At 42.0% G+C, this 18,844-nt stretch overlaps 1 protein-coding gene across 1 annotated transcript in view; it reads right to left on the reverse strand.

Moving 5' to 3' along the window:
* Positions 1–398: 398 nt before the first annotated feature.
* Positions 399–18,844, reverse strand: part of LOC146834534 (sterile alpha motif domain-containing protein 13-like) — a 311,725-nt gene continuing 293,279 nt past the window's right edge. The window contains exon 4 of the mRNA XM_085601929.1: positions 399–1,350. Coding sequence (XP_085458055.1) covers positions 1,207–1,350 — 144 coding nt within the window. The 3' untranslated portion in view covers positions 399–1,206. The remainder of the gene's footprint in view (positions 1,351–18,844) is intronic.

The raw sequence follows: 18,844 nt of genomic DNA on the forward strand, positions 1-18,844 counted from the left end.
TTGGTTGCTAAGCGGGATATGGCCAGAGTCTGTAAGCAAAAAAAGATGTGGACTGTTAGAGGTTGGGGTACAGGAGTGAACTGGTGTGCACACCAGGAGAAGCTGATTTTTGAGGCCCGCGGTTGCCCAAAGAAGTGTGAACGGAAATGGTGGGACTACTATGGCATATCGATATGACAAAGCACTGTTACACACTATTGTTGTCCGAGCCTGTTACCATGCCGTACCTGTATACTGATCAAGTAATGTATTGTGTTATGCTGTGGTTTAACGCAAAACTTTCAATAAAGTTGGTTATAAAAAACAAATGCCACAGCTGCAACATAAAATTCATGACAGTGAAACGCGCGATCCAGGCACATAAACTGTGGGATAAATGACAGCCATCTTGCAGGATGTGGCAAATCTGCAGTTTATTCAAGTACTTTACATAATCAAACATAACATCGAAAAGTATTTAGAACACCAGAAGACGTCAATAAAAAAATCAGATCCAAAAATCAGTATTCAAAGCACTTTCACCATTTTTACAGGAAAAACTATAAATATTAACAAGACAATAAAAACTAAATTAAAAAACAAAAGCAGCCATCTTTAGGTAGGTCTACTGTTAAAACTTGAATGCAGCATCCATGACGACAAGCGGGATTTGGTCTTGAGCAGTGTCTCCTACTCAATAAAAATATCTACGTATCAAACTTTATCACATATTGCGATATGCTCAAATCTACATTAATCATATAAAATGACTTACATAGAAACAAATGTTAAATAATATATTACTTTGTTCAGTAGAAATATTAGCAGAAGCTTACTGTGCTTATCATTTCTGGAAAAAATTTAAAAGGTGAAAAAAGTGTCAGAGGTCTAGTCAGTGGACTTCTTTTTCAGGCTTTCACGTAAGCCTCTGTCTAAAATCATCCCATTTCTGTTGAAGACATTCCAATCCGGTACTTCTTCGTCTTAGACATCAATTTTCTTGACGATTGGATGGAAGCCCAGAAAGGAAACGCCTCATGTCCAGAAAGTGCGTGAAAATGTCCCACAGATCATTGCAAGTATATTGCCTAACTATCCAATAGGATATAAATGCTAATTTGGTTTCAATGCGCTATACATATATTTGCTCTAGTGTAACGTTACTGTTCCATCGTTAAGAAACCAAATCACTTCTGTATCATTTTATGACTTTTATGGGTCTGCGTATTAGGGTGAAGTGTTCTTTAAATGTTGTGTCTGCAAAGGTTTCACGTGATATTCATAGATTTTGAGAGCCGGCCCCAATTTTAATGAAAGTCCAGTCAAGACATCATTTCTCGTCATGAGGAGCAGAGACTTACCATCGATTTCCTACAAAAGAAGGAAAGAAACAACGTTTATTCCAGCAGCAGATGGAGTCAGACAGTTAATGATCAGGACAAACTGACAACAATGGCAGCCATTTTTTCCTCAAAGCATATACCTCTCAATGATAAAAATATATCCAGATTTCTAACAAAATATCAGCCATGAGCGGAAGAAGTGACAATAAGCGTGCTCTTATTTTTTTTTCATATTACAAACTGTGCATTTGTCATAGTTCCACGTGTCAAAAAGAAACATGAATGACCAACTATATCCACAAGCTGCTATATTTTATTAATTTGGGATTAATGTATTCGGGCAGTAAAAACGTTTATAAGTGCAAAAGGGAAACTATACATTTTCACGAAATTTGTGCAATGTGAGAAGTTGGATTGCGCCATTACTGAAAATTACTGGTATATATTTCTTCATAGAGTAACTGACTCTTATCCTGTCTCAGGCTCACTGAGAAACACTACCCTTCCTGTACCGTGCTCGTGCAGCGTGTGTTGCTTGCTTGCGCTCGTTCGAGCCCTTGAGCGTTTGGTGGTGCCTCCAGCCAGGCTCGAACCTTGCCGCCATCAGTTGTAAGCTTACACCTGCCCACTGCGCTCACTCCGGCTTCTATCGCCCTCCTCACCTTTGTGCCCTTGCACCAACCGCCTCCCTACCCCTACTGCCCGATCTTTGCAAGCTATTAGGTTACCAACAATCCATTCAGAGATGCCTGCCGAGCCGCTTTCCCAGCCAGCAGTTTGGTCTGGGTTTCGTCTACGGAGTGGGAGTTAGTAGCTTTGGGAGTCAGGGAAGCTCTCTTGGGCTTTTCTTGCTTTCTGCTCCGGCCTCCCGACAACAACCTCTAGACGCTGCTTAACAACTGGTCTAGGACATCAGTGGTAGCGGCAAAAGAGCTTGGATATAATTTGCAACTCATGGAGCCCCCCCAGGGTCGGATTGGGAACACAATTAGACCGGGCACCGAAAGAAAGAAGAGGCTCACATTGGTTGATAATGACTTTTCATGAAACCTTGCTTAGTATCGGGAGTAATTTTGGGTGAAATCTCTGATAAAATAAGAGTTCTAAGCTTGTGGGGCCGGAGGCATTGGCCAAAACTAGACGCACCACTAAACATACCGTTATTCCACTGGAACTCACCCACAGGTCTCCTCAACTGATCTTCAGGCTTGTACATTTCTCTACTTAGGGTGCCTGAAAATGTGAGTCACATATTTGTCCCTTCGTCTGTACTTCCCCCAAAGATACCTGAATATCCTGTATTATATCAGACCATGAGTCAGTGAACCATATGCATCCATTGTGTCTGGAGGCTTCTGTTCACCTTCAAGGAACAAGGGGTCTTTCTCTTTTGGTTGTCACTCAGGAGCCTCTTTGCAAGTGATGTCTTTGCTGATTGCACACTACTTCGTACTTGATGTCTTTTGTATTGTTGGTAGAGACTTGGGGCCATATGTAGGTAGCCCAATACCGGTCGGTAACGGCCGATTTTCGGTAAATATACCGTTACCGACCGGTATTTAGGCTTTTGCTATGTAGGGGGATCATTTCTGTATTCGGTAATTTACCGAATCGGTAAAATTACCGAATCGGTAAATACCGAATACAGAAATGAGCTGTAGGGGGAGTGTGTGGTGGGTGTGGGGATTCGTTATTTACCACCAACTAAAAGTTGGTGGTAATTGACGAATAGGTGTAAAAATGCATTTTTGTGCACTGTGAAGTGTGCAATGTGGCAGACATACATGCCCCTAGGGCATGTATGTGCGCCACATGTGCACACATGGACGAATCAGGGGTGCAACAGGGTGTCAATGTGACACCCTGCCACCCATGATGATGCCTCCCCCCATTACCGAATCGGTATTTACCGATTCGGTAATGGTAACTGGCTTCCCATTGATTCCTATGGGCCTCCTGGCCCATAGGAATCAATGGGAAACAAGTTACCATTACCGAATCGGTAAATACCGATTCTAAAATACCGACACTTACCGAATCGGTATTTTTTTACCTACATTACATTTACCGATTCATAAATACCGAATCGGTAAAATTCGGTATTTAAGAATCGGTAAATGTAATTTACCTACATAAGGCCCTTGATCTGAATCTGGAGGAGCTGCAGGAATTCACTCAAATGCCTTTCATTCTCTCTATACCCCTTTCTTACTTGCTGTGTGCACCTCTCTCGTTCTCTCTATCACATTTTGCCCCTCTCCTAGATCTTCCTTTTTCTCTCATACTCTACTTCTTTTCCTTTGCTTGGTGTCGCTCATTCTACCTATGTGCTTCACTAAGTCTCACATTTCCCCTCTCTCTTTTCCTTTTCCTCTCTGTCTACAAACCCCCCCTCTCTCCCACTCCTGACTCCCCTGTGGGCTCTTTGTTTTAGCTATTTGTATATTTCTCAGGCCCTTATTCCTCCTGTCATTTTGTATCTCTCCTTTAAGTTTTATTTCATTTCTCTGTCTTGCAAACCTTTCCTTTTTCTCCTGTCTTGCTTTCTCCAGTCAGATTTTTTCACATCCCTCTGCCCCATGAATTTGTTTGAACTATACTTATAGTTATATTCTTATATGTCCCCTTTATTGCTTCGCTGCAGACAGTAACAGAAGGTCCTCATGTGCAAGGAGGCAGTGTTTAAACCAAAGGAGAATCCACAGGTGGAATTTCCTTTACCATTTCATCCCTTTCATGAAGGAATTCCACTGGTGTATCGTAGTCTACATATAGCATTACCTCCTGGAATGCCAGCAACCTCTAAAATAAGGCCCTAGACTGAGGGAGAGAATTAGGAGAGTGCATATGAGCAGTAACCATCCTTCCTTTTTCTCGTAGACCAGGAAATGTTCGACACCCTCGTCTACTTTCCTCTCATCGCCATCATTTCCTTTGCCATTCAATTTTTGTAGTTTTATATTGCGCACACTACCCAAAGGTATTGAAGTGATTTATATGTACACCTTCGTTTTTTAAGGCACTGGGTTAGTGCTATGCCCAGAATCACAGAATGTTGAGCTGACGCCAAGACTCAAATCTGGTTCTCAAGGTCCAAAGTCAGCAGCTCTGGCAATTACACCACATCCTCTATCACCACTTTCCTGCCTCCCTCTCCTCCACTTTCTTTCTACCTTTAAAGATTTGTCTTTCTCTCCACTGCCTTCCATCACTTCTTCTCCCTAATCTCTTCCCCCTCCCTCCCTCCATCTCTCTGCATCTCTACCACTCTTGTACTCTCTCCTCTACCTTTCCTTTCTTCCTTACTTGATTTCCTTTTCAACTTCCAATATTTTTGTCATTCTACTCCACTCTGCTGCCTCACTTCTCCTTTTGTTTCTCCCCACATTGCTCTCCTCGCTCAGTCCATTTTGTTACTGTCCTGCCTTCCCTTTGTCATTTTGTCCCCAAATTAACGTTTTTCACACATTATTTTGTGTTGCCAATTTGTTTTATTTTTGCTAATTTTGGTTGCTTGCAATATTTTTTATTTTTGTTCAGTGGTGAACTGGAGTCCCTCCCAGATGACAAGGTGGCAGAGGGCTGCTGCTGGAAATGTAAGGAGAACCTTTTAGATGGCCGTCACACTAACTCTTTCACCCTGCACAGCCCCCTTTCACTTCACCCCAGGTAAAAATAAGCTATTTATTCCTAGACATGATATTGTAAGTCTGAAGTAGGCCTGGGCGCTAAATTCCGTTACGGTCGCGGAATGTGCGGAATTTGGGTAATTTCGCGTTCCGCGGAGAACGCGGAATTGTCCAAAATTCTGCGTTCCGTGGCTTTGCAGAATTTTTTGCTTGTTCGCGTTCTCAAAATGCGTGTTCGTGAGATATTTCCCCCCGAGCACGCAAACAGCATTCGCGAACAGGAAAAAAGCATCGCGAACAAGCAATTCTGCGTGTTCGTGGAATTTCTGCGTGCTTGCGTAGATTTTTTACTGTTTCATGGAGCTTTGCGTAGCACGACTATGCAAATTCCGCCCACCCCTAGTCAGAAGCACAGCGTATGAACACTTAGACAAACAAATATACTGAATTATATATTCGCTCGTAACTACTGGTAATTCAGATACTGCTTTAGCCCTCACACATCTGGTGCACAACAGCATCCGAGAACCTCATAAATAATAATGATCAAGCACGCAGTTTCCTCTGTGGACAAAAAAATCGGCACTCCAGGTGGGAGTTGGACAACAGTTTGAAACCAATCCTGTCGGCAATAATAGTTAGCGCAATGCCAATGGCATCAGATAGTATATAAGCAGATCACAATGTGAATCCTCTGTCTGAGACACTAGAATATGTGAAATAGACATAATTCGACTTTTTGGGTTATGTTTTTTGTAAACATTTTATATTGGACCATTTGTATGTCTTTTGTTTCTATTTACTGCTGAATATTTAAAAGAAGTATCCAGAAATGGAGGGTAACTTCCTGTTTGAGATAGGCTTTTACGCTGAAATGTGTCACAATCACATTTCATGATAAGAAAATAAAATAAATATTTGAATACCATTTCCCTGGAGTGCTGACCTTTTTGTCCGCAGTGGAAGCAGCATGCTTGAGTATGAAGACATATATGTATGTACACACACCACAAGATCTCTTCCTCTGTGAAGCAGACAAGGGGACACAGCGGGCTAATTTTTCAACATTTTAAATGTGTTTCCTCGCTTCTGTTGGTCGGAGCACAGCTGACCAAAGTCCATAGTAAGAGCATTTACAGCACCTCATCCCGGACTGCAATTCCCATCATGCATCTTCCTTGCAAACAGGGAAAGTGTCTCTTTTTAGCCCCGTTGATTCGTGTCCTCATGGTGAGTATGGGCTAATTATTCCTAGAAGTGGTAATATGCAGTTCATTTTTGCCCTGGCATGTATTTGTGACAATGAATCTGTTTCCTGGCCCCCTTAGTCCTGCCACAATGTCGAGTTTGGAACATACCAGGAGACACCGATACAATGACCACGTCTCTCTGTGAAGTCTCAGACTGTTTTGCCAGCAGTAACCTGCTCCTCTTCGGTTACGGCGGTCCCGAGGTTTCCAATACCTTGGAACTACATCACTTGCCTTTGCCAATGTTACCTCCGAACTCTTTCAGGACGGGTCCCCTGCGTGTCAATGGCTATACACAAATATCATTTTGAACAAATACTATTATCAATGTTTGTCTTTTATGTAAATGTTTATTATGATGTGTAAAGTGTTTTTAATGGATACAATATTGTAAACAATTTTGATACAGGTATTAATAAAATAACAATACATCTTGATTTCGTGTTGCTACAGTCCCCAATAATTCAATTCTTTTCTTTGGTCCATTGTATATTGTATATGATTTCACTACAGGAGCCGTTGAACAATACAAATGGGAAATCTTTACTTTTTAATACTATACACAAATATACCACAAGAACTTTTCCTCCGTGAAGCAGACAAGGGGACACAGCAGGGTCTCAGGCAAAACGATTTATTTCAACAACGGTATGACACGTTTCGTCGGGTACGCCTTTCTCAAATGCCTAACACCGGGGGTTCTCATTATATATATATATATATATATATATATATATATATATATATATATATATTATCTACTGGCGGTCGCCAGTAGATAGTTATAGTTAGGACCGTGTTTCCATAGGAAATCCGCAACATTCTATTTGGAATAACTTTGGCGCCGATTGACGAATCTTCGTGAAATTTTCAAAATATATATATATATATACACACATACACACACACACACATATACACACACGTTCCTTAGGTCCAAGTAGGAGATATAGAAGGAATTGAAATGTCAAATTGTCATATTTTGTATATAAAATAATTTTTATAAAAACCACTCCAAAAAAACAGAGTAAAAATATATTAATAAGTGATTGTGAAATGAAAATATATTTGGCCAGTTCAAAACACAGTATGACCAGGGATTAGGTCAAAAAATGTAACGGAGGTTGTCTTTTTCTATGTCTATGATTTACTGTGCCTTTAAATTAGAATGATTCCCAACAATATGTGACTTTGACAAAGGCTGGGATTAGCTGAAACGCATCAGGACGGACATTGTATTGTGAGAAAATAACGAGATTGCTTGACTTGCCTGGAGTGCCCACCTCTGCTCTTTGTTGTAACAGTTCTCGAGGTATATATACATATATATATTATCTACTGGCGGTCGCCAGTAGATAGTTATAGTTAGGACCGTGTTTCCATAGGAAATCCGCAACATTCTATTTGGAATAACTTTGGCGCCGGTTGACGAATTCTCGCAAAATTTTCAAAATAGGTGGGGAGCTTCGCTCCGCTCCTACCCTGAAAGTCTCGGCGGGATTCGTCAAGCGGGGGCTGAGAAAAAATTCCCCATGCAATTTTCCATAGGGACCTTTAGTCCAAGGTACAGCCTGAACGGCTGAACAGAATTACTTGAAATTTGGCAGAGAGGTAGTCCTCAGCTCAGGGATGTGCCTTTTGCATATATGGAGTCAATCTGTTCAGTAGTTCCTGAGAAAATCAAAAGTAAAATCATATATATATGTGGGCGGAGCCTAACCACACATCTCATCCTGAGATCTGATTGGCTGTCAGCACTTCATCCAAGAAGTGTTGGCAGCCATCTTGGGACCAATATACATGATAGCACCTCATTAAAAAGCATTGCAGTTAATAGAAGGTCTTAAGACTTAAATTACATTATAAATCATTTGTTGATGGTACCATACTCATTTTAGGAATTGTGGTATGTTCTAAGGTGATTTCACCATGTGAAAAAGCCTTCTGCTGGGATATCATGATTGAGAGAAAAATATTTTCTCATGCCTTTCCCACAGAAGTTTGGAAGGTGATCTATAAGCTAAACTGAGAGCTTATTTTCTGTAAATTCACATTATCTTTCTCAGTCATGTGAGAATGAAGTCTGACATTCTCAGTAAAACATGTACATCCAACAAGGGCAGAGACTGTCAGTTGATTCCTTTGTGTTCTACTGCAGCTTCCCAGAGTGTTCCAAAGAACAACTAGAGCGCTAACAGTCCGACTTATGAAAAACGTATGGCACACTGAAGCCATCTTGCTTGGATGAAAGTGGTAACTCTTAAAACATTTAATTTAAAAAGGAACAAAATGAGGGGGTTCATTGTTCCATAAAAAGTATGATTAGTGCTGCAGAAAGAAAAATTAGGGCACATTTTGAGTGACTTCTCAAATCCTCTTCTATTTCATTAAAAAATTCTGACATGCAGACTGAAACATGCACTTTCAATACCAGCAGCAGTTTTCCCTGGTGAGCAGTAGCTTTACTACAGTGATCTAATGAGCAAAAAGAGTGCTAACATTCTGAATTTATGGCAAATGTGTGACACATCTGAATGCCTTCTTGATGGAATCAAAGTAAAAAACTGAAAGTATTTCCTACTGAGGAGACTGCAGTAAATGAGGAAATTAGGAAACTTCATAACAAATAAGTCTCCCAAGATGGCCACCAGAGACAAAAGAGCCCAAATGTAGCCCAAATATCACCCAGATGTAGCCCAAGTATAGCCCAATGACAGAATGTCCCAGAGTGTTCTTAAAAACAACTAGAGCGCTTACTGTCTTCATTATGACAAAAGTATGGCACACCTGAAGCCATCTTGATTGGAATAAACTGGTAACACTTAAAACATTTAATTTAAAAAGGAACACAATGAGGGGGTTCATTTTGCCATAGAAATTATGATTAATGCTGAAGAAAGAAAATGAGGGCACATTTTGAGTGACTTCTCAAATCCTCTTCTATTTCATTAAAAAAATTCTGACATGCAGACTGAAACATGCACTTTTAATACCAGGAGCAGACTTCCATGGTGAACAGTAGTTTTACTACAGTGATCTAATGAGCAACTAGAGTGCTAACTTTCAGAATTTATGGCAAATGTGTGACATATCTGAATACCTTCATGATGGAATCAAAGTAAAAAACTGAAAGCATTTCCTACTGAGGAGACTGCAGTACATGAGGAAATTAGGAAACTTCATAACAAATAAATCTCCCAAGATGGCCACCGGAGACAAAAGAGCCCAAATGTAGCCCAAAATCACCCAGATGTAGCCCAAATATAGCCCAATGACAGAAGTGTGCAAAACACTTATTATTTTGTGTTTTTGCAGTGTTATATAGTGCAGACTTGTCAGGTATTGGAGTGCATTGGTTACATCACACAAGAACAAATTCATTTTGGTTGTAGACATGGGGAGACTAAGTGATTTGACCAGAATCACAGAATGTCGAGCTGAAGCAGAAACTCCAACCTGGTTCCCCAGTTGCAAAGTCTGCAGTTCTGGAAGTAACACCACATCCTCTCCCCTAAGTGCAACATTTAATCAAGTGGTCAACTGGATAAAAAAACATAAAGATAACAAATAATTTGAAAGTGCTTTGTCGCTATTTGAAAACTCAGAAAATATGTCCTTATTTTAGTCTTTTAGAGCACTAACCATAATTTTGATGCCAATAAGACCCTTTCATATATGTAATTTCTAAAGGAAATGCTCTAGGTATTACAGTTTTGATTACATCAAGATGACGTCAGGCGTTCCACACTTTTGTAATAAATATAGAATGTTAGCAATCTAGTTGTTCATTAGGATACCGTTGAGAGGCAGAGGCCAGGGGCACGGACTCTGAAAATTGAAGGCAGGTAGGAGGGTGCAAAGGCAACAATTTAACCACACTGAGCAGGCAGGAAGGGCCGTGGCAGCACAACAGACTATGGAGGGCAGTGGACAGGGGGGCAGGGGCAACAAACCAACAATACAGGACTTGCAAGAGAGGCTGTGGTAATGTAATAGACCATTATGGGCAGAAGGAAGAGGTAATGGTAGTACAACCATACATGCCAACAGACCCGATTCAGCCAGGAAAAGTCCAATGTTTTTAAACTCAAATGGGCTTTATTTGATCTGTCTCCTGTCTACAATCTCCTCTTTTTCAATGTAACTCAAAGGGGAAAATCAATACCCCAGTTTTTAAAAAAAATCTCTCTCTTACCAAGTTCAAAATGTTCGCAAGTATGGTACATTGGATCATGGAAGGAAATGGGGTAGGGACATGGACTTGGATAACAGAGGACAGGAGGGAAATGGAGAGGTGCACCAAACTGACCCTGCAGGGCAGGCATCAGGGTTTGCAGCAGCACAATACACCACACAGGGCATGCGGGACGGGAGTGCAGCACAACAATCCATAGAAAGCAAGAGGGAGGGGACAGGACCATGCACATGGACAACAGAGAACAGAGGGGCAAGAGGCAATGGTAGCTAGCTGACCATAATGGACAGACAGGAGAGAAAGCTGCAGCATAACAGACCATAAAGGGCAGGAGGGACGGAGGGACGGATCAGGGACATTACAATGGAACAGACAAGCCAGGTGGGAGGGAGTAGGGGTCTGCACATGTAAACAGAGGGCTGGGGGCAAGGGGGCATGGCAGGAGCAGCAAGATAGCCATGGAGGTCAGGCAGGATGGGCACTAGAAGCAAGACACACCATGAAGAGCAACAGTGAGACTGTGATGGAATACACACAGACCATGGAGGGAAGGTGGGAGGGGGTCAGGGGCAGCTAACTGACCACACAGGGAAGGTGGGAGGGGCCATGGCAGCACATAAGACCATGATGCATGGCAAGTGGGAGGGTTAGTGGCAGCACAATGGCTATGATGGGCAAGAAGGAGGGTGCAGGGGCATGCACAAAGGACGATGGAGGATAGAAGGGAGGGTCAGGACCGGTGCACAGACAAGAAAGTTCAGGGGAAGGGGCCTCACAACAGACCGCATGGGGCAGGCAGGAGGAGCAGTTGCAGCACAACAGACCAGGGAGGGCAGAAGGGTGTGGCAGTACAATGGACCATGTAGGACAGGAGGAAGAGGATAGGGGCATGGCATGTGGACAGGCAGGGTGGAGGTGGCAGGGACAGGTTACAGTCATCTGACAATGCTAGGCAGGTGGGAGGGGAGTGGCAGCTCAACAGAACACTCAGAGTAGATAGGAGTGGCAGTTCCATGGAACATGGTGGGCAAAAAGGATGGAGCAGGGGCATGCACAAAGACATCGGAGGGCAGGGGGAAGTAGAATAGGGGCAGCAAGCTAAGCACAGAGTATAAGCAGGAGATCAATGATGGGGCATAGAATTGGGCAATGGAGGGCAGGAGGAGTGGACTGGTACATCATACTAAATTGAGGGCAGTGGCAGCACATCAGACCATGCATGGCAGGAGGGAGGAGGCTAGTCCATGGATTCACACAACAGAGGATAGGGAGGAGGGGGATGGGGCAGCAAGCTAACTGTTCAGAGAAGGCGGGTATTAGGAACTTTATTGTTTTTAAAACGTGTGTCTGTGCGAACTACTTAAAATATGAACAAGTATGCAGCATAATCTCACTTTTATTCAGGAAGAAGAGGACGTTTGTGACTGTGACTCCGGGCTCACTTGGCAGAAACACCCCCTGACCGTCCACCCCCTATCGCAAAATGTAATGCCCGTAAAAAGGGTAGGTGAACACAGTGTTATATAGAACATAGTCCTGAGAGCACAATTGAAAATGAAAACTAGATATAGTGTATGGTATAAACTATGCACCAAAAAGTGTGATATAAGATGAACCGGGCGTGAAATATAATATGCAATACATTGTGCGCAATGACAGATTCATTGGAGAGCGCGAGATAGCACAGGCACTAGCGCGTGCTATGCGATATGCACCTTGGAGTGTAATATGCACAGGGCAGTGTTGTGTAACCTAACTAGTCTCTAAAGTTGTAATATAAAATATGTGCTGGGGAGTGTAACGTTGCATATGCACTGTGACAAAGATATGGATCCCAGATGGTAATATGTATGGCATAGCACTGTGCGTTATAACATAGGCATCGAGGAAGGCACGTTAGATGGGGCAATATAACCCGTGCGAAGACAAGTGTGGCATGACATATTCACGGGGTGGTGTTACAGTGCACATGGGCTAGAGAGTGTCATAGCATATGCACTAGCTGGTGGAATACAACACAGAGGTGTGTGGCACTCAGCAGGCAATGGTGGGTGTAACACAGCATTGGGCTCTGCCAGGAGCGAGCTGTGACTCTCAAGTGATGTTCGTCCCCTTTCCAGAGAGTAAAATAAAAAGTATTACACATCCGGCAGTGGATGTGTGTTTTAATTAACCGTGGGGGGGTTTCTTGCATAGTTTGTCGAATTTTTGTCGAATCCCCTTTGAATGGCTTGGTGTGCATGTGTATTAAATGTGCCCGTCAATAGCTACCCATGTTTGTATAAATAAACGACAAGGGTGTCTACCGGGATTAGGCACGGTAGGGCATCAGACATGTCAGAGCTTCACTAGTGGTGTAAATACATTCCACGTGGATTCATTGTATGCATAGTCGCCTTTTATTGAATATCACGCAAATCGTCATGGTGATAGGTACGAACGGTTTGTCCAGCATGTCCTAGGTGTGTCTATCAATATATATTTTTTAAAAATAATAAAAAACAGTGGCCGGCCCTGGGGATTGGGGTCAAAAAAATATAATTAGGAGACAGGCCCTGGGGGATGGGGTCATCAGGGCCAATAAATTAGAATAAGAAGGGGAACCACACAGCCCCCCTTCTTAAAAAATGTAAATAAATAAAAGACTGGCATCGTGCCGGAGGCCACGCCCCCTCCTTGCAGCACTCTGCAAACGCGCCCCCTGGCGAGTTGTAAGTTGGGGAATTAATTCCTCTTCAATACTGAGGGTCCCTGAGGGCCAACTAGCCCAACAGGCATCTCCAGTATGCGCCAGGGAGCTGCGCTGCAGACAGGTGTTCTGAGGCCAAGCCCCTTTTAACACCTCTCTGCAACGCAGCTCTCTGGCGCTTACTGGAGGTACCTAGTGGTCTAGTTTGACCCTAGGGACCCTTAGGATTCAATGGGACTTAATCACTCAACTTAGAACAGCCACAGGGTGCGTTTACACAGTGGTGAAGGGAGGGGACGGGGCCTGAGGTGAAGTGTGCAAACACACACTATGGCACGTTTTAAATTGGGGATATAATTTCCCTTCAATACTGAGGGCCCCTGGTGCTTCCGGTAAGCGCCACGTAGCTGCATTGCAGAGAGGTGGTCCAGGCCGTTCCACTTTTTACACCTCTCTGCAATGCACCTCTGTGGCACTTACTGGAGGTACCTAGTGGGCTAGTTGGACCCTAGGGACCCTCAGGATTTAAATGAACTTAATCTCCCAACTAAAAACGGACACAGGGCGTGTTTACACAGTGGTGAAGGGAGGGGACGGGGCCTGAGTTAACGTGTGCAAAAACGCCCTGTGGCCTGTTTTAAGAGGTAGTTTTAATCCCCCTGCCCTATTATATACTAGGGGCTTACAGAGGAGGTCATGCTAATCACAGGGGGACCCCAACGCATAATGTTCCCTAGTGTATGTAGGTGTTTTCACTGTATTCTAAGTGTCTTTTAACATAGCACTGGCTCTAGGACTGGTTAGTCAGACTCAGTTACCACCAATATCCGTCTGAAAAAGTTGAGGGTACAGGATGATTTTGCAACAAGGCTTCTTTCTGCTCTTCTTTTTGTTCTTTCTGCACGTTATCCTTCTTCCTGCACTTTTCTTCGTCTTTGAGGACTTCTCTTGCTTCTTTCTGCACTTCTTTTTTTTCTTTCTGTGCATTTTTTCTTCTTTCTTCACATGTCCTATCTCTGTAGGCATAGATAGAAATTAGCATTTAAAAAACCTTTGAAATTCAGAGAAAAAACCATAGGTTTCAGGCACGTTATAGTTAGGAATTAGCATTTAAAAAACCTCAGAAATTCACTGAAAAAACCATAGGTTTCAGGGTTGTTATAGTTAGCTGGACTTTTCACTTGTACAAAACCATTGAAATTCCCCCGTTATAGTTAGTTCCGCTAACTATAACTCGCGCGCCTGCAATGCACTGCTGATGACGTCACATATTACATCACTCATGACATGGTCAGTGACATCACTCATGACATCACTGATGACATCTCAAATGACATCACTGATGACATCATCCTTGTGATAGAGTGGCAGACCTCCTCTCTCCCTAATATAACCTTTGATACACACATTCAAAAATAGAGACTAACATTTTCAAAACAATGGACATACCAATACCAGTTACAACAACCTCTTCAGTAATTCTAAGATCCACATACACATCCACTCATTCACCAACAGTCCTATACAGTCACTGATACATGTACTCACTCATCATATGTACTCATACACCTATACATCCTGTTACACAATGCCACTCATCCATAGAGTTACTCACACACATAGTCACTCATGCTAATAAAGAATCAAACATACATTTACTTGCATATAGTTATACACACACCACCACACTTACTTCTACGGAAACTTACACATACTTAGTCTTTTAAACAATCGCTTATAGAAACACATACTTATTCATACAGGAACTCTTTCAATCTCTCACTCTCACATATACTCACTTATATACACCAATAGTCACATATACTAGTTTAAAACATATGTAGTTACTCATAAAGACACTATTGAGACAGTCATTCACTCACTAACACACCCATACACACACTCATTCACCCATACAGTCCTGCACACATGCTGTCTTCAACACATACAAACAGTGAGTCACTCATTCATGCACCTATGCACTACGTAATACCCCCCACCGAACCATGCAGACACTCAGACTGATACTCAAAAAACCAACTAATAACCTATATAGACACCCATGTAGCTACTCACCAACCCATGCAGCCACTTATACACAAAGTGAGAGACTGATACAGATATTTACATATTTAAACATTACTCACTAAGCCATGTATTCGCTATGATACACTTAATCAGTCAGTTACACAATCAATTTTTCAAAAACAAATCATCCATTTAGACACTTATATACCCATTTATTCTTCCATCGACCTTGAGATATACATATATAAAACATGTTTAATTTTCAGAAAAACACACATTCACTGGATGATGTCATCAGTGATGTCATTTGAGATGTCATCAGTGATGTCATGAGTGATGTCACTGACCATGTCATGAGTGATGTAATATGTGACGTCATCAGCAGTGCATTGCGGGCGCACGAGTTATAGTTAGCTGAACTAACTATAACGGGGGAATTTCAATGGTTTTGTACAAGTGAAAAGTCCAGCTAACTATAACACCCCTGAAACCTATGGTTTTTTCAGTGAATTTCTGAGGTTTTTTAAATGCTAATTCCTAACTATAACGTGCCTGAAACCTATGGTTTTTTCTGTGAATATATAATATATTTATTTTCATTCCAGTTCTGAATCATTTGTTAAAGATCGGATCAAAACACCAGGGTACGACGCATTAGTGATTTTCTTTTCGTGCTTCATTTCATTCCGCTGTAACGTGTTTCGGCACTGCTGCCTTGGTTGCATACAGAGCGTTATCTAATTGTTGTTTTTAAAACCTCAGAACCTCCGGTCACATGGTTTACAATATCAATTGCCACTGAAAACAGACCTTCACTCGATATCTCATGTGATTTTACATTTCATCAAATATCCCGATGTTGAAATTATTTTACATAATAAGATTAATTTTGTTTACATCACAAATAAATTCCAAATCTTAATTCTATAGACATGATTAACTTGTGTAGTCTTTAAGTTTCAGCTCCTATCAAAGCTAATGAGGACTTGGATCATTCAACAGTATAAAGTGCAAGTGCATAATTTACATTCATTTAGTAAAAACCCCCAATCTCAATGCATTTACTTCTTTCAATACATTTCTTGACTACGTTTAGATGCAAACTGCTTTTTAACCAGATGACATACAACGTGCAAGTGCATGTATTTCTTACTGTAACTAATCATCATGAAGTTGATATCAGCTAAGTGGCTTTTTGGACAAATTATGCATGTGCAATTATCACAGTTAAATACATGATTAGATTCTAAAATGATCTGCCATGATGGTCATAATTCCTTTTGTAAATGGAGCTACTTTATTTCACCCAAATGTTTTGTTTATTAGGGGTTGTTACAATTCACTTTTGATATACTTTGCCACTTCATTGGCTTCATATGATTCAAGAAGTTATCATCACCACACTTCAATTGTATACATATCACCTAATCAGCATTTCTTACTCATAACCCAAAGTTCATTTATCAAGTTAAAACTAATCTAAAAAATGGGGAGCATATCCCAAGGATATCTAGATTTCTAAGTGCACAAAGAGGTATTCGTCTGAATTGAGACCAAAAGGGATCTTGGTATTAAACAGTAGGATGTATTTAGTTTCTAGCTGCCATAACCTTTGTAGCAAGTTCACATCTCATCTACTTTTCGTCACCTGGTCAATTGCAAAGTACACAAGGTCTTGCACATTAACCCCATGTACTTTATTCATGTGTCTTGCTACCGTGTAGCTTTTGTCATTATTTTTAACTGATCTCATATGTTGCAGCATTCGCACATGTACCATGTGAATTGTACTGCCCACATAGATCTTGGGGCATGTGCATTGCAACATGTAGACAACATATTCACTTCTGCGATTTAGGTACGTTTGTATATTCCATGGGCTTTTTAACAGGGGAGATGTAATCTGTTTCATGTTTCTCCCTATTTTGCATTGTGTACACTTATAAAAGCCTGTGCTTGCCCTCAACCACCCTTCTGCACCCCTTATTTCAGGGCTGCTATTGACTAGGGACCTCTCCCTTCTGAAAGTAATTAGCGGTTTATGAGAAACCAGGTCGCTCAGTATGGGGTCCCTCTTAACTAAATGCCAATGCCTTCTCAGACAGTCTCTCCCCCTGCTGTGGTAGGCATTGTAGGTGGTAATCATATGTGTTTCCTTTTTATTTCTTTTCACTTCTGTGACCTTTTCACTGGGATGCAATAATGTTTTTTTTTTTTTTTTGTCCTCATATGCCAGCAAGGTTTTATATGAGCAATCTATAGGCTAACAAGCGATATGCTGCCTCAGTACATACCAACTGGAAGGGACAGACATGGAGCGAGGACCTCGTCCCACAGCGATAGGGCTTGATATACCTGCGATCACCATACCATAACCTTAAGGGGGGTTCAGGAGTTCTGCCAGAATACTGAAAGAAGTATCAGAGCACGGCTTTTTCCCAGGAATGGGATAGATGGCTTAATCATTGGACCTGGGGGAAAAAAAAAAAACCAGACTTTCAATGATCCCATTTCAGGAGGCGCCAAAAAGATCTTTTATCGGGATTCCCTACTCTGGCCAAGTCCAGCTTGGAGACCTGCAGGGCAGAAGCAAACCATTCATTGATAGAAGGGGGTGAAGAGTACTTCCACTTTCTGCATATCTCCCTTCTAGCAAGTAGTATAGCATAAAAGACTAACTTCTTCGCCAATGTAGAAACCCCCTCTAAGATTCCGAAAATCACCAACTGGGGATCTAATATTATATTGAAGTCTACTGAAGACGACAGGGTCTTGCAAATGGCTTCCCAGAACTGAGACAAGAGAGGGCACTCATAAAACATGTGGATGTCCGAGGCTGCCAAGAGCCCACATCTAGCACACACCACCATATTCCCCTGAATAAATTTAGAAAGTCGGAGGGGAGAGTAGTAGGCTCTGTGGATAGTAAAGAGGTGGTTCCTGCGCAACCCCGCTGGTTTCACAACATCCCACAACATTCTATATGATGTACTCCATAGCTCTTGCAAGTTAGTGTTGATTATATCTGGCCCCCAAAGCTCATCTGGTAGCAAGAATACTCCATCCATCTCCTCCAAAATCAGGTTATACCAAGACGAAATCTCCTTCTTAGCAGGGGGTTTATCAATTAACAAAGTTATAATGGTACTATAGCCACCTAATGGGAACTTGCTTCTTCGGGAGGGCTGTGCAGTGTAATAGCGAGACCAGCGAGACATCTGCAGATATTTTAACCTAGCTAGGCCTGGGCCAATCTTCCTACTCAAACACTCCCAGGAAAGCAATTCTCCCTCAACAAATAGGTCTCCCCAAACCTCCACCCCTGCCTCTCTAATAGGTACTGCAAGTGAATCTCCCAACCAGGGCGGATTATCGGGCAGATCCCATAAGGGAGTCCTGCAGCCATAGTACCCTATTTTAATAGATTTTAATATCTGGGCCCAAGTCCTTGCCATTCCCAGTAGAATCTTTAGTTTAATTTTTTTAAAGAACTTGGGATCTCCAAATTTTAATAGGAATCCGGACTGGCTAACCCCCTCTCCAATAAGCAAAGTGGTGTATAGAGTTCCCACCCCATACTCCAATGGTTTCTTTAACAGCATCCTGGCATGAGATAACTGGAACGCCCAGGCATACACCTGGATGTCCGGGGCAGCCAACCCCCCCCTTTTCCCTACGCCTCCTTAACTTTTCCCACAAAATTCTTGGAAGATGTTTATTCCAGATAAAGG

The sequence above is a fragment of the Triturus cristatus genome, chromosome 4_2 (assembly GCF_964204655.1).
Source record: "Triturus cristatus chromosome 4_2, aTriCri1.1, whole genome shotgun sequence".
NCBI classification, from domain to species: Eukaryota; Metazoa; Chordata; class Amphibia; order Caudata; family Salamandridae; genus Triturus; species Triturus cristatus.